Genomic DNA, 13,133 nt, shown 5'->3' on the forward strand with positions numbered 1-13,133 from the left:
AGTGATGATAGATGCTCGAATTCAAATTATTTATAAATAAAATATTATTAAGTCACTACTTATGGATATACATATAGCCTTCAAGTGTTCCTAGATTTTAGAATTAAAAATTCAAATTTGGTTGTGGGGCTAAGAGCCAATTTACTAATAATCAAATAATTCAAATCTATCTCTTAATAAAACATAAATTACGAATAAGAATTTACAAATAAATAAAAATTTCTTAACAACACAAAATGCATGTGTATAAATCATATACCTCATATATAATTTTCAAGAAATAATATAATCATTCTCTTACAACTAATCTTTTTTTTTTAACCTTAATCCCTCTAAGAATGAAATTTACCTTGTAATGGCTTAGCAATAAGGTTAGAAGAAAATCAAAAAAGGGTTTTTCTCATATTGTTAATTAATTATCCAGTTCTAGAGTCAAATCAAAAGAACTGAATAGAGTTTCCCTAAAAAAGAATTCTATATCTAACTTGATGCATAAAAGTTGACCAAGGTTCCACTATATAAGTCCTTTATAAGGCAAGAAAATTACACTAAGAAATATAAGACTATCAGTAAAATTGTGAGAAAACTGTAATAATTAATGGTTAGGTGAAACAGATTCTCATCAACATATGGGCTAATTAAGATTATTGAAATATATGCATATTTAATATCCCATTAATTAAGAATCAATATTTTTCATTAATTACAAATATAAGCTGTTACGTGTACTTTTTAATTATGTTTGACCACTAACGCTCCATACATGAGAATATATGACCAGTATGAGTAGACCATTCTCAACAATCACTCCTTTGTCTCTAATTATATATAAGTTTTTTAATATGTTAGCCGCATTCTCTTACCAATCTTCAATGGCAAAAAATCTTTCTCTTTTCCACATTTTGATCATCATCAACCTCGATCTCTCCATTTCTAGCTAGTTTTGGAACAATTGTTATCGGTTTCTTTTAGACATACATATAAAAACTTCTTTTATTTTCTTTCTTTCTACTTCTTCTTCTTCTTTTTCTTTTTCTTTTCTTTTTTCTCTATATATTGTTATTTCATGGACGATATTGAAATTCCTCAGTATTTTATATGTCCAATATCTCTGCAAATCATGAAAGACCCAGTAACAATTATAACTGGTATAACATATGATCGTGATAGCATTGAACAGTGGCTATTCACTACCAAAAACACAATCTGTCCTGTCACTAAACAATCTCTACCGAAAGATTTCGATCTAACCCCTAATCATACTTTGCGTAGATTAATCCAAGCTTGGTGTATTGATAATGCTTCGAGTGGTATTGATAGAATCCCCACTCCTAAACCTTGTCTCGACAAATTCCATCTCCTTAAACTTATCAAGGACCTTCATCTTCCTCGGCTTCAAATGAAAACCCTTGTCCAGTTGGAGCTTCTCGCAGCGGAGAACGACAGGAATAGAAAGTATATGGCGGAAACAGGAGTGCCCAAGGCGTTATTGTTGTTTATAGTAACATGTTTCAAGAAAGGTCGATTTGATGGTATTCAAGAAGCAGTTAGTATTCTTCGGTTGATTCGCATTCCTCCACAGGAATCAAGGGCTCTTCTTAGCGAAAACGATCAGATTATTGAATCTTTGACATGGGTTTTAAGGTGGTGCAGTAGCGATAATCATATTACTATTAAATCTCATGCAGTTTCAGTACTCAAGATGGTTTCTGAAGATGCGAGTTCTAGTGTGTTAGAAAGGCTTAAACCTGAATTTTTTGAAACGATTGTTGGTGTAATTAGAGAGAAAATAACTCAACAAGGTATTAACGCAGCTCTGAAAGTGTTGTCACATGCTTGTCCTTGGGGAAGAAACAGGATAATGATGGTAGATGCAGGAGCCGTTTTCGAGCTTATCGAACTGGAATGGAGATACCCAGAAAAGAAAACCACAGAGCTTATTTTGGGGATACTATTTCATCTATGTTCATGTGCTGATGGAAGGGCCAAGTTCTTGAGTCATAGAGGAGGAATTGCTGTGGTAGCAAAGAGGATCTTGAAAGTTTCTCCGGCAGCCGATGACCGAGCAGTTTTAATCCTTTCATTGATATGCAAATTCTCAGGAACAAGCATGGTGCTTCAAGAAATGTTGAATGTTAAAGCTGTGTCAAAGCTTTGTATGATGCTTCAAGCTGATTGTGCTGTTTATTTGAAGGACAAAGCCAGAGAAATCCTAAGATTACATTCTGATGAGTGGAAGAATTCTCCTTGTATTGATGCTTCTTTTTTGACAGGGTAAGCAAATCTTAATTTTATTAGTTATACACATTTTTGGATCAGACCGGCGGAGGCAAGGTTCATTAGTCTACTGTAGCAAACAAAAAACAAAAAACAAAAGTTCAAAAGGAACTAAAACAAGTCGTCAAGTAAGATTTATCTACTTATCAAAACTTAAGTCAGTTTCAAGATTTGATCTGTGGATATGCTTAATGTTCTGTAATAACTTATGGTATCATCACAGATTAGTACATATTTCGCTCGGAAACATAGCTCTACAAATGGAAATAGCAATGGATCTATATGTTTGTGAGAGAAATATTTACTATTTTAAAGTTTTTTTTTTCAAATAGTAAGCAAATACTCTAGAGATGATTCATAAATTTAAAATTTCTTAAATTTGATTATTATATACCAAACTAATATATAGTTGACACGTAGTTATTAGTTTTAAATAATTAAATATAATTATTTTAAAAATTTATACATATATATTATTTTTCTATTTGTTATGATGTATCCATGCAGTGCTCGTTAAATTTAGTATACATTGATTTAGCATTATTTTGTAGACTTAATCACTAAAATGTTTTTTTTTATTTCCTCCAAATTTTTTTAGCAACATACATAATTTTTGGATACTCTTAAGCAGGGATGACAATTTACATCTATCATTGATATTCACCCAAACTAATAGATGATTGACGTATAATTATTAGTTTTAAATAATGAAGCATACGTCAATCATCCAATACTATATAATATATTCACACGTATATATCACTTTTAGACTATCTCATCAAACCAAGAAATATTTTTTAGTTCATGTTATAAGTACGAGTAAATTCATACCTAAAAAAATAAAAATTTACTAAACTACATATATATCTATATTTATACATCAAACTATAAATAATTGATATATATTTATATACTCAATCATCCAAATATAAGATATTCAATTTAAATATATATATATATATATATATAATATACTTTATTATTTATTACAATATATACAATTAATGTAGATATAAATTAACCACAAAAATAATATTAAATATAAATAAAATAAGTACGAGGAAATGCACACATAAAAGATAGAATTGAATTTGGATAAGGCATCAACTTTATCCGTACCTGAATTCATAGTATTGTTATATATTTACAGTAAGGAAATCCTTTAAAGATGCAATATTTAAATTCATCAATTTTTTATTATGCCTCACCTTTAACCATTAGATGCAGTAAGGACTCATTGATAACCGTTTAATTATAATCAATAATAAAAAATTTGATAAATTTAAATATAATTTATTCCAACCATTGTCATACTCGTCTATAAAAGAAGCTATTATATATATATATATATAAGCATAATAAATAACCAATGAACTCTAGTTGAATTACATGTACAAGACCAATAAATCTCGGATTCTATCATATATAGTATAAAAGAAAATTGCAGAGGTTGTTTTAACACATTTTCACATAAGAAGCATGTGTTTTCTCTACGATAACAGTTTATACCATTAGCAGATAAGAGTAAAAATATATTACATTATTAGAAGATTCCGTGATAAAAATAAGACGCAAAAATATTCGGTGGCGAAAATTATTATTACCGTATCAGTATTTTTTAAAGAATATGCATAATTTTATTTTTATCTGCTAATAACAAAAGGCACAAGATAATAATCCTGTCATTATAAATATCACACAGTTTTTCTTTTTGTTAAGAAAATTCGTCAAATATCACAGAATATGAATATGTAATTCTCTGCATTATAAATTAGTGCACATTGCATAATTGCTGCATGCAGCTTAAAATAAGACAAACCGGCAACGGGCTATGAATTTACTAATAAATGGTTGGGTCTGGGGAAGTCCGGCTGGCTATGACAACTTTAATAGGCCTTACAGGGAACCATACTCAGACATTATGCGTATGGGCTCAGTTACCTGTTCCATTATGCTTTCAAGCCCTAGCCTAGGAGGTGTTTGATATATATACTTTTTTGTTTTATGTTTTTTATTCAGTTTTTTAAATAAAAAGATAAAAATGTCTTTCTTAGAATTTTTTTACATATTATTTAAAAATAAAAATCTATTTTCAATAAAATACTAGTAATTTTTTTCAATTATAGTAAAATAATCAAATTATATTTTTATTTTATTTGTATTGGTCAGAATAAAATTTTAATTGTAAAAAATTAATAAAGATAAATTTATTTGATTGAATATTTTATATTTATTTTCTTAATTGTTTGTTAGTTTATTAATTAAATATTATAAGTATTTTATTTTATCTTCTTTTATGAAGTTTATTTGCTTTTTATCATGAAAGTTATAATGAGTTTAATTTTGATATTTAAAAGATCAGATTTATTTAAAAACTCGTCAAATGATAATAAAGTCGATATGTGGCTCAATATAAACCACCGAATGTAATGTGTTTCTTGTGGAATACCAAACACAACTAAAGTGTTATATATAATTATTCGTCAACACATTTAACGAAGTTTAGAGGAAAAACTCATATTTTTAACAAAAATAGTATATATTTCTTGAATATAGTCAGATTTACTTGTCCGTTGCTAGTTGTATTTATTAATTATTTTTAATGAAAGATTCTTTTTATTTCATAAAGAAATTCTAATCCTGTATAGCAATTTATAATATATAAATAAAGTAGACCAAGTTTCTCAATAAGGCTCCACTTGAAAACATTTTATAAAATTATACCGTGTAGAATTTCAATAAAAAAATATGTGAATTTGATGTGGTTATGTAATAATTTTTTATGATATTAAATACTAATCAAATAATATGATAATTTTAAATGCATTCTAATATTTAAAATTAATCAAATAAAATGTAATAAATAAATATTTATTAAAATAAAATGATAGCTAAGTTTAATAAACATTAGTGATTATATAATACTACTAATTTATTAAATATCTATTTTTTATGATTATTAAATCTAAAAATTATTAAAATAAAATGATAATATTAAGTATTTAGTAAAGTAAAATAATAGCTAAACTTTTTATAATATAACATATTTATAGTAAAGTAAAATACTTTAAATTAAAAATTTAAATTATAAAATTATTAATAATTATGCATTAGACCAAGTACACGTCAAGTTTTATTTGACATATGGAAAGCTAAAAATAGTACAATTTTTTAAAGGAAAATATCTAAAAAGAAAATTGAAAGTTATTAATCTACATCTCTCGTTTCTTGCACAGCCACCACGCACCACCTTACCCACCGCCTCTACAATTGTTTTTTTTTTTGCTAAAACAGAAGACTGAATATCACATTACTAGAAAGCAGAGACTGGATAATTCTGAATACAAACGAAACCCAAGACAACAACTGGGCCCGAAAGAAATTGCTCAAGGCACATCCACAAAGACTTTCCTTGCCAACTCATGGACAGTCCAATTAGAATTCCTACTAATGACAATAAAGGAACAAGAAATACAATTAACCACAGCCAAATCCTTTATATCTTTAACGATGGCATAAACATATTGCGAGGGCAAGGAACCACCCCCAGCTGCTTCAAAAATACCTTTCGCGTCGCCCTCAAAAATCACCAGAGTGAAGCCTCTTTCAATAGCCAGGCAGACAGCATCTCGCAAAGCCAGAGCTTCCAGAGTCTCAGCGGAGGAAATATGATTAATAATTCCAGCGTGAGACAGAGTCACACAACCATCATACCACTACCATTGTGATTTTGAAAGACTTGGTACACCTTTCACTTTTTATAGCCCAATTTTACTTGCTCTTACTTTCTTAGAAGAAAACTCTCATTAGAATGCTTAAAGCTACTGATGCTTAAAACCATATTTTTAGACCAATGACACTATTGTCATTTTTACTTTTTAATCATATAGGAGAAGTGATAGTTCAAATAGAAAATCTTCGCCTGAATTTTATTCAAAAATCTTCATCCGAGTTCAATAGAAATCTACCGTTAGGCTGCCATGCTTAAACACATACTTCACCTTGTGAGCAAAATCTTGAATCTCCGGTAATCTTTCCACCGCCAGGCTACAAGCATTCACAGCTTGGTCCAACCCAATGGACATGTCGGTCCGGGATTTCCTACTGGGCTGGCTCGATTAATTGGGAAAATTGTTAATTATGGTAATCAGGCTTGACGTACTGATTATTTCCAACAAATACATGTGTTGTAGCTTATTTACTATTGAAAGGAAAATGTACAATTTTCAAAATTACGTGATTATATTGAGACGTAGCTTCCACAGTACTATTTAATTTCAACTGTTGAATATCTTATTTATAATTCCCTAATTATTTTTACTATTTTTATTAATAGTATGTTCTATCAATATCACAACTGCTTATTCAATGACTTTGAATGATATACTTGAAATCTAACTTAAATGTCAAGAGCGTTAACTCTTAAAAAAAAGTAAAGATTTTGAATTCAATTTATCACCTTTTTTCATAGATAAGATTTTATTTTTATAATAAATGTAAAAACAACAGCAGACGCATGAAAGGACAAAGGGGCCACCGCTCGCCAAATTCTTTTTTGCTGAAGAATTTTTATTAATATTTTTTATATTTCAAATTTTAGTTTGTAAATTTCTTAAATTTTTCCAATTCACCTCAAAAAGACTTTCTAACAAAAGACTTTTCACTAATATTATTTATATTTCAGATTATATTCTATATATTTTCTTAAAAAATTATAATGTGTTATTTAAAAAATTAATATTCCGTCAACCACTGTACTGTACTGTCTCTGTGTATAACCTACGTCTCATTCAACCCTCCACAAATAAAAAAGTTTAATTATTCACTGTTTTTTACTCTCTTTGAGGCCAACTTGCAAAGAGGATCATTTGTTTTTTTGGAAGAGAGAAAAAAATAAAAGCTTCCCTTGGAAAAAGAAAACATGGTAGCTATTTATAAATTAGGGGCTGCTTTCGGTGATTCATGTATCATGAACGGTCCCATAATCTAATCTCATCTTTTATGTATGTGTTGTTTATTATGTGGTATTTTTATGTTTTCTGAATGGTGCAATTTTGAATTTTTTCTATCATAATGTTAAATTTCAATTATTGTTTATACTATATTTAGTTGAAATTTATAAAATAATTCTTTTCATTTAATAGAATTTTGAATTTGATTATGATAACCTCAAATTCTTTTTCTTTTACGAGTAAAAATGAAAAAAGAATTGATTTTAATATTTATTCAATTAGATTGGTCTGAAATTTTTTTCAGAATCAAATAATAATTTGGTAAAGTTACTAAATATAAATTAATAATTAAGAGGAGAAATTATTTATTTTTATTATATATATATATATATTAATTGTCTTATTCTTTTTTATAATCAAAAAGTGCTTTTCATCTTTGTGAATAATATATTTGTATTTCTAATATAAAAAAGGAAAGAAGAAAGGACAAAATTTTCTCAAATTATTACTTTTTAAGGAGAAAAGCAAGTGATAAAAAAATTAAAAAAGAAAAGAAAAGGGGGTGGGGTCAATTATAATATTTATGTGGTAATTTTGTTGGGGAAGTGGCTCCGCCACTGGTTAAGTTGTTGATGTCAGTTAGAATTAGTTGTAATTCCACAATTAGAAAGTCAGCCCCATATTTTCAAAACATCCTCTTTTTTTTTTTTTTTTTTTTTTTTTTATGAATTATATAATTATTACTTCAATTACGGGCAAGGACAATGTCAATATTTACAGCACAAGTGCAGTGCAGACACAAAAATGCCCATTTTATCACGTGCTTTTTAATGCATGATCCTGTTGTTTTTGAATGGCAGTGGATTAGGCGGCTAAAGCAGACAACATTAGACCTAATTAAAACCGGGGAAATTAATGCTATTTTATTCAGCGAACAGTGCCCAAAAAAATGTCATCTTTGAAACTTAAAAGTATATGATTCTTTTTAGATGAAAATGGTAATAAAATTTGAGTGTTTAATCTTGAAAAACAATTCTGATTTGTTAGGATTTAATAATTTTTACTATGATCGGTTATTATTACGATATTTTCTGTGTCTAGTTAATTTTTTTAAAAATTTATTATTTAATTATTAAATTGAGATGAAAATCTATTGAACCGACGATATTAATCTGATGATCAAATAAAAAAGTAGTTACATTTTGAACCTATATTATTAGACATGAGTAAGATAATAATGGAATCTAATTGAAAAAAAAAGATGGTTAAATTTTTATAAATTTAAATTCTTTTATAGTGAAATTATTATTTTTATATATTACTTAAAATTATTAAAAAAGAATTCAGTGGTATTTTTTCATACTTATTTTATATTCAGTTTGGTTCACAAATATATAAATATGAGTAATTTACTTTTTTATAATTTTAGTTCTATTTTTAAAAAATAAATTGATTCAATTTTATAATTTCATGCATCAAATAAAGAACAATTAATAGAAAAGGGAAAGGTAAAATAAAATAGATTAATAACTATGAGGTATTTTTGGAAAAGAAAAATTAAGTATCAGATGGTGTTTACATGAATGTATTTATTCACATTATAAGTGTTTTATTTGCCATGGCCTTTACTAATCCTAACAATTCATGCACTAACTCACTTTGTCAATTATTAATTACTCTTTATACTATTTTCCTGAACGTACTAACGGCTGCTTTTGGAAAGAAAACAAACACCATAATAATAATTACATTTTCCACATTTATAATTAACAAGTGGGTTTAATATTATGATCTTAACTAACCCAAACTTGTTTATGTTTCTAATAATAATATTCATCACCACCATCTCATTTATGTTTCTAATATTAAATAATAAACTAATTACTAAATTTATACTTATAAAATTAGTAGAAATATCATAGTATAGAAAAACTTTATTCTCTTTCCTTTTGCAGCTACATTTGGCAAGATGGGAAAATCATTATATCATCTAAAGTAATTTGTTTTTTACTTCAAAATTTTTATATTCATATTTTTATTTTATTTTATTCAAATTATATTATCATCATTTTTGAATTTAATTTTAGATAATCACTTTTTACCTATAAATAATAAATGTGATGATTTATAATAAATTTATTTTTGAAATGGTAGATAGTTATTTTAATTAAAATTAATTTTATTATAAAAAGTAGGATAGTAATATTATATGTTTAATATTAATTTTTATGAATTTAGTTAATAAATTATTATTTTTAAGAATATTGATAATTAGTTTGTATTTTTTATTATACTCAAATTATTTTGTAGGATTACCTTTAAATAGTATTTCTAATTTATACAATGATTTCTTATTCTAAAAAAATAATTATAATTATATTTTTAATAAAAATTTGTATAAATATAATTAACATATTAATTTATTAGTTATCAAAATAACCTTATTTTTTAGAGCATTTATCATGGGCATCTTAATACGTTTTCTTTCTACCCTCTCTTCCCATATATAATTATATTTATTAACTTTAAATATTTACTAAAAAAAATTGATATTTTAATCACTTATATTAAATTTTAAGGCTCTAAATTTAAACTAAAATTCTATTGATGAACCCTAATTCAATTAGGATGATATATTCTTAATAGATAGTGTAACACCCGGAATTTTTATATATTTAATAATGAGTTTTTATTTAAGTTAATTTTAGCTTTATTTTTATTCGGTTTAATTGGAATGATTTAAATACAAATTTTGAATGTTCATGTTAGATAAATAAATGAGTTATTTTCCATATCCAATTAGTTTGATTTTTAAGGAGTTAATTAAGTAAACTATTTGAGAAATGATTATATTTTGGTTATTCAAATTTTTTTTCCAAATGCATATTTATATAAGTAAAATTATATATTGAAAAATTATGGTAGAATTGTAAAGGATGTTTATAAAAAATTTTTTTTGGGAAAATTGGTATTATAATTGATTAGTAGTATTAAATTTTAAGTTGGAAATTGATTATTTAATTTAATCGTGTGTTAGGACTAAATTGGAAATTTATTTTGGGAATAAGGATTGAAAGTATAATGTTATTTTTATGGGGTTTTAATGGAAATTTGTGAGCTTGGTATTTTTTGTAAATAAATATGTCGGTCAGGGGTATTTTTGTAATTGTGTATTTTCAATAATTCGGATTTGGCCCAAATTAAATAGCTAGGGGCTTAATTGAAAGGCTAAAAATAAGTTTGGGGGTCAAATTGGAATTCTGCAGGATGAAATTGTAAGTAATTAAGAAAGTTGAGGGACCAAATTGCAATAAGGAAAAGTTTGGGGGCCTAATGTCGATATTGAAAGGAAAGAAAATCGGGGAAGAAGAAAGGAAGAGAGAGAGTCGTGTACGGAAGAGAGAAGAGAGTGGGAAGAGAGAGAGAGGGACGTTGCAGGCGTCGGTGGCGAGCTCCGGGCGAGCTGGCCGATGGGCGGCGTGCAATGGCGAGTCGCAGCGGCAGTGAGTAGCGGAATCGCGCGACGTGTGGCATGGCTGCTCAAGGCCGCTCGGCTGCGTCTATTGACCTTCCTGGCCGATCTTGGTGGCGATCGGCTCTCCCTTGGAGAGCTTCCTTTTGGCGGCCAGTTTTGGTGGCCGGAGGAGAGAGTTCTGGCGAAGTGGTGGCAGCCGTGTTTTCTGGTTTTTCCGGCGAGCTCCGGCGAAGGATGGACGAACGGAGGACGTATCCCGACTCTCCTCAGCTCAAGCTTCGCGATGGCACCGGTTTTGTGGCGATCGGGCTCCGTTTGCAAATCGACGGTCGAGATCGTCCGTAAATCTCTCCGGATGATCGGGTGTCAGATCGAAAAATCGGAAGCGGGGATCGTCATCAGCGCGTCGTTGTGAGTCCGATGGTGTGTTCGGATCGTCGATCGGACTCTGGCGGTTGGAGGCTAGTCGACCGAGCGACCGAGCGTCTCGGTAATTTTCTTTGGCCCGTTAATTTTAGAAATTCTTGGTTTAATTGTGTCTATTGGATTATATTGTGTATTTGATGATATTGTGAGTCAAAAATAATTGTCTGTCAGTTTGTCTGCCTCGTATTTTGTGCTGTGTGGCGGAGTCGGGAAATAGTGAAGTTTGGGGACCCGACTCCCGTTGTTTAAATTGTTGGATATTTGGAGTGTTTTTCTGGCAGGTCCTGGACCCTTTTTTACGGGGGGGTAATGTTCGTGTTGTAGGGGAGGTTCACGGGATTTTCGGTAGAATTCTCCCGAGTCGAGATTCTTAGACAGTCAGTCCTAGGAGTCTAGACCTAGGATTAATGATCGATTGTTTCAGCGTTTTGATAAATTGTTTTCTGTGATTAGATGATCTGTCTGTTCGGCTCGCTCCAACTGAGGCACCGGAGCAGAGCTAGGAGGTCACTCAATTCTGTGAGTTAAAGTCATATATCGCTTATGCACGTGTCATGCATAAAATTTGATTTGCTACTGTGATTATTCATTTGCAATTTTAATTTTTCATTTAATTATTATCATTATTTTCATGATGCTTTTAATTACTATTTAAATATGTTTTTCCTTTATCACCAATTTTAATATTGCATGATGACTCAGGATGGGACGGCAGTAGAACATAGGAGTTGGATGAGTGTTCCAATATAATATGAGAGAGATAGGAAAAGGGTAAAGAGGTAAAAATTTTGAGAAAGAAAGATTAGGACCTGCCCTGGTCGAGCATCGCTCTCTAGGCTTAGTAGAGTGTGGTTGCCGGAGTAAAGGTCCCTGGTCGAGCATTGCTCTCTAGGCACCGGCTTATTTGGAAATTTAAGTGACTGACCGGAGGTAAGGTCCCTGGTCGAGCTATGCTCTCTAGGCGCCAGTCTTATTGGATAAGAGAGCCGAAAGGCTAAGGCTGAGAGTTAAGTGACCGGACTGGAGGTAAGGTCCCTGGTCGAGCTTTGCTCTCTAGGCGCCAGTCCTGTTGGAATGAGAGGTTTGAGGTGTTAGAGTTGAGGTTAGTTGAGACATAAGTGTTGAAATAAATCGAGATGTTAGAGTTGGGATTAGGGTTATACTGAAGTACTCCGTCCCGTTGCATGTGGAATAATTTTTGTTTAAGCATGGCATGACACATATGTCTTAACATGACACGTATGGTTCGCGTGATTTATTAATTATTTTTAAAATTAAATGAATGTGATATTGAAATGTTTGAAACTGTTTTAGATATATGATTTTAGCTCACTCTCGAGACTGACAGTCTCATTTTTACTGTTTTTCAGATTCGTGACTGTTAGTCCTCTCGCGACTCTTATTCAGTAACCCGACTCCTTCATCATCGGGTGATGTATTTGATTTGGTATGTAAATTGGTAAATCTTAGATTCTCCGCAGTAGTAATAGTAGATGTATCAGTTGTAAATTTTCTGAGTTTCAGGTCTCGCCTAGTTCTTCTGGCAGACCGATTAAATTATGTAAAATGTAGCATTTAAGATAATTTGTGGCTTTAATAATATTAATTTGAGATGAGATTTGTTTAAGTCAGTGAGTGTCAGGCTTACTACGGGTTTCGGTGGCCTTACGCCTACCCATTCCCTAGTGCCAGTCATGGGCCCACGGGTGGGGTCGTGACAAAGTTGGTATCAGAGCTTAGGTTTAGATTTCCTTCGACCTAAGTTAAGATTTTTCTTGGTACTGCGGAGTTAAGATCATGTTTGTCTTGTTGTTTTCATTGACTCCAGTGTCTCAGCCTTCACTGTTAGAGAGTCAATCTTTCCTTTCTTGTAAGCTTGTCCTTGGTGCTGTGTTGAGAATGTGCTTTGTAGCGATGGGAGGATCCGAAGCGCGATAGACTCGTGCTGTTTCTTCAAGTGATTAGTGCAGTCCGCCTTTAGAAGCTTTGATTGTGGTTTCGAT

General features: G+C 30.1%; 1 protein-coding gene across 1 annotated transcript; it reads left to right on the top strand.

Moving 5' to 3' along the window:
- The first annotated feature begins 811 nt into the window (after positions 1-811).
- Positions 812-2,538, top strand: LOC8284313 (E3 ubiquitin-protein ligase PUB24). The gene has a single exon (XM_002524009.3). It carries the CDS (start codon positions 1,067-1,069, stop codon positions 2,276-2,278), a length of 1,212 nt encoding a protein of 403 aa, XP_002524055.1. The 5' UTR covers positions 812-1,066; the 3' UTR covers positions 2,279-2,538.
- Positions 2,539-13,133: the final 10,595 nt, after the last annotated feature.

Source organism: Ricinus communis, chromosome 10, assembly GCF_019578655.1.
Source record: "Ricinus communis isolate WT05 ecotype wild-type chromosome 10, ASM1957865v1, whole genome shotgun sequence".
Lineage (NCBI taxonomy): Eukaryota > Viridiplantae > Streptophyta > Magnoliopsida > Malpighiales > Euphorbiaceae > Ricinus > Ricinus communis.